Source organism: Triticum dicoccoides, chromosome 3B (assembly GCF_002162155.2).
Source record: "Triticum dicoccoides isolate Atlit2015 ecotype Zavitan chromosome 3B, WEW_v2.0, whole genome shotgun sequence".
Classification (NCBI taxonomy): domain Eukaryota; kingdom Viridiplantae; phylum Streptophyta; class Magnoliopsida; order Poales; family Poaceae; genus Triticum; species Triticum dicoccoides.
The window spans coordinates 761,528,504-761,532,427 of NC_041385.1; the positions used below are offsets into that span (position 1 = coordinate 761,528,504).

The 3,924-nt window shown below is 50.4% G+C and overlaps 1 protein-coding gene across 1 annotated transcript; it reads left to right on the forward strand.

The window, feature by feature from the left end:
- The first annotated feature begins 467 nt into the window (after positions 1-467).
- Positions 468-2,735, forward strand: LOC119282094 (laccase-19-like). The gene is made up of 2 exons (XM_037562434.1): positions 468-572; positions 891-2,735. Exons 1-2 carry the CDS (start codon positions 468-470, stop codon positions 2,553-2,555), a joined length of 1,770 nt encoding a protein of 589 aa, XP_037418331.1. The 3' UTR covers positions 2,556-2,735.
- The last annotated feature ends 1,189 nt before the right edge of the window (positions 2,736-3,924 follow it).

Sequence of the window (3,924 nt, forward strand, 5' to 3'; positions counted from 1 at the left end):
CTTGTCATTCTCTGGATTATCAAGTAATTAACCTCTCAAGGCGAAAGGTTAGGTGGCCTTTTACCGGCGCAACAACAAAAGGTATTCTACGTGCCAATGATGGTAATCTGTAATCTCCCTTCACATCACGGTCTTTCCATGAAGCCTCGCCTCTAGCCGGCCTAGCAAGCTAATAGCCATGCAATGCAAGCAGCACGCATGTGCCACTAGGTGGCGAGGTACGAATTCTACTGTACTTGCGTACGTGATCCATGATATCAACATGGCGGCTCATGTCGCTTGGTTTGATTAGCCTGGTCAAGTCAACGATTGCCAACGCCCGTAGGATTCCGACGCCTAATCCCTCGGGTGTATATATAGACCACGGTACAGGCTTAGCAAACCACCCTTCCATTGAGCAGCAAGTTAACTACCGATCGAGAGTGGCATATATAGGCTATAGCACTTAGTTTGCAGAGCAAACAAGCATGGAGAAGCTCTCCATGGCGGCGACTATGTTCTGCGCCATGGTCCTTGCGGCTCTGGCGGCTGCTGCCGGCGGTGAGGCGGCGGTCGTGGAACACACCTTTGTAGTGAGTACAATGTCTATCTATCTACCTATCTATCTAATTAATTAAGTCATGTTCTTGATCACTTCTCGGTACATTTACTTTCAAAGGTCGTGACGATAATAAAATTGTTTTGCACATATGGGCTAAAATATTAGGCTTGATGTGCATCATTAAAAAACAAAAGGAGTTGTTTCTGTTTGTGTGTGGTTACCGTCACTAGCTATCAAGTCTTCTTACAACACAGTTTAAGCTACGTTATAACTTATAACCTGTCTATAGCCTCTTGATTAGTTACCTGTATTGACAAAACCAGTTACGTATTTGATTAATGATGTTCAGGTGCACGAGATGAACCAGAAGCACCTGTGCAACACGACCAAGATTTACGTGGTGAACGGGCAGCTCCCGGGCCCCACCATCGACATCACCGACGGCGACACGGTTGTCGTCCACGTCGTCAACCGTCTCCCTCACGGGCTAACCATCCACTGGCACGGTGTCCGGCAGATGAGGAGCTGCTGGTCCGATGGCGCCGGCTTTGTCACCGAATGCCCAATCCCTCCCGGCGGTGAGCACATGTACCGCTTCAACGTCACCGGTCAGGTTGGTACATTGTGGTGGCACGCCCACGTCACCTGCCTCCGCGCCACCGTCGCCGGCGCCTTCATCGTCCGCCCCAAGGGCGGGAGGTACCCGTTCCCGACGCCCGCCAAGGACGTGCCCATCATCATTGGCGAGTGGTGGGAGCTCGACCTCGTTGAGTTAGACAGGAGGATGCATGATGGTAACTTCGACGACAATCCTCTATCGGCGACCATCAACGGTAAGCTCGGCGACCTCAGCAATTGCTCTGGCAAGCCGGAGGAGAGCTTCGTCCTTGACGTGGTGCGCGGGGACACATACCTGCTGCGGATTGTGAACACGGCGCTCTTCTCGGAGTACTACTTCAAGGTCGCTGGGCATACGTTCACGGTGGTGGGTGCCGACGGATACTACCTGACGCCGTACAAGACGGACATGGTGACCGTCGCACCAGGGGAGGCAATCGACGTGCTCATGGCTGCCGACGCCCCGCCCGCGCACTACCATATGGTGGCGCTCGCGAACCAGCCGCCGGAGCCTGACCCGCAGATCCCGGGGTTCGTGTCCCGTGGCCTCATCCGCTACACGGGATCCTCCCATAACAACAACGGGCTGCCGGTGCCGACGCCCCTCATGCCCAGCCAGCACAACACCATGCCGTCCTACTACTTCCACAGCAACCTCACCGGCCTCGCCCACCCAGACCGCCATCGTGTTCCCATGCACGTCGACGAGCGCCTCTTCTTCACGCTCGGCCTCGGCTCCATCTGCCGCGGCACCAACAAGACATGCGAGCGTGGGCGGAGTCCCGAGACCATCGTGGTGGCCACCATGAACAACGTGTCCTTCCGCCACCCGACCAACGCGTCGCTCCTCGAGAGGTACTACGACGGCCGGACAAGTGGCCTCTACACGGAGGACCTCCCCGACCATCCGCCACACCCGTACAACTACACCGACCGCTCCCTCATCCCGCCGGGGCCGCTGGAGAAGGCGCTCGAGCCGACGTTCAAGGCGACCAAGCTACGGAGGTTCCGGTACAACACCTCGGTGGAGATCATCTTCCAGAGCACGGCGCTGCTACAGAGCGACTCCAACCCCATGCACCTCCATGGCTACGACTTCTTCGTCCTCGCCACAGGACTCGGCAACTACAACCCCAAGACGGACCCCAAGAAGTTCAACTACCACAATCCACAGCTGAGGAACACGGTGCATGTGCCCAGGACCGGCTGGGCCGCTGTGCGCTTCGTCACCGACAACCCCGGGATGTGGTACCTCCATTGCCACTTTGAGTTCCACATCATTATGGGCATGGCGACAGCGTTCATCGTGGAGAATGGGCCGACGCCGGAGACCAGCCTGCCCCCACCGCCGCCGGAATTCAAGAGGTGTGGGGCCAATGGCCTCACTCAGCCATAGAGCTAATTAATCTGGGTAAGGACGTGCGTGCGGAAGTTGGGCCCTGAATTTATTTATTATTAGTGCAAAATAAGAACAAATGAAGATGCACGCAAGGATTTTCATGGATCCTTCATTGTTCATTGTATCGAGGATGATTCTTACTGTAAAAGTTGATATTATTCTTTTTTATTTTACTTCCCCATTGTAATGTTTGAACTGTAAGTCGGTCCAGTAGGGTTCAGTTTTAAAGACAAGTATACAAACTGGCTGTTATCATAAACAAAATCTGATATTTAGATGTAAATTTTATGTACTGAAATGGCACTGCTGTTGAAAAACGATTCATTCTACCGTTTCTTGTTGTTCTTTTCCCTAGCTGTTTGTTCTTCTACTCATTTGTTCTGTCCCAAGAACTCTCATCTCGGGCCACCAATGGTTTATTTGAAGAGACATAACTGATGCGGTTTATTTGAAGATTGTGAGCGATTGATAGACAACAATGTTATTAACAAGAGGAGCAGAGGAATGTCTTATTTTGCCGAAAAGGTTACAGAGATTGGAACTTACCACTCTGTCCAATATCGCAACCAAAATGAAAATGGAGGTACTTATTATACTTGTAAGATCATAAGCGTTCCTACTCCCTCGTGGGGAGCCGCATTGGGTTTATATCGATGTGTGGCCGAAGCCTTGCCTTGGCGTACAAGGAGAGATACAAGAGTTTGAATAGAACAAGATATAAGGAAAGAGGTTGATATTACAACGATATATTCTAACACCCTTCCTTAATCTTAACTATCCTAAATTAAGGCTACTCTTGAACTCTTCAAATGGTTTTGCTGGTAATGCCTTTGTAAAACCATCGGCCACTTGATCCTTGGAGGGGATAAACCGTATCTTGAGTTTCTTCGCTGCAACTCTTTCTCGCATAAAGTAAAAATCAATTTCTATGTGCTTTGTCCTTGCATGAAACACTGGATTTGCAGGCAAATATGTTGCTCCCATGTTATCACACCATAAACATGAGGTACAATTTTTCTTGATCCCCAATTCCTCAAGAAGTGATTCAGCCCAAATGATTTCAGCAGTTGCATTTGCCAAAGACTTGTATTCAGCTTCTGTACTTGATTGTGACACTGTGGCTTGCTTTCTAGCACTCCAAGAAATAAGATTAGACCCAAACAACACTGCAAAACCTCCAGTTGATCTTCTGTCATCACTACATCCCGCCCAGTCAGCATCAGAGAATGCACTCACAAAAGAGGAATTAGACCGTTTGAAATGAAGTCCTGTTCCCATAGTATGCTTCCCATATCTTACAATCCTCTTGACAGCTGACCAATGTGCACAAGTAGGTGCATGTAGGTATTGACAAACCTTGTTGATA

Coding starts and splice junctions, on each gene's coding strand:
- LOC119282094 (XM_037562434.1), top strand. CDS start 468: ATGGAGAAGCTCTCCATGGCGGCGACTATGTTCTGCGCCATGGTCCTT. Junction 573..890: donor TCGTGGAACACACCTTTGTA/GTGAGTACAATG, acceptor AATGATGTTCAG/GTGCACGAGATGAACCAGAA.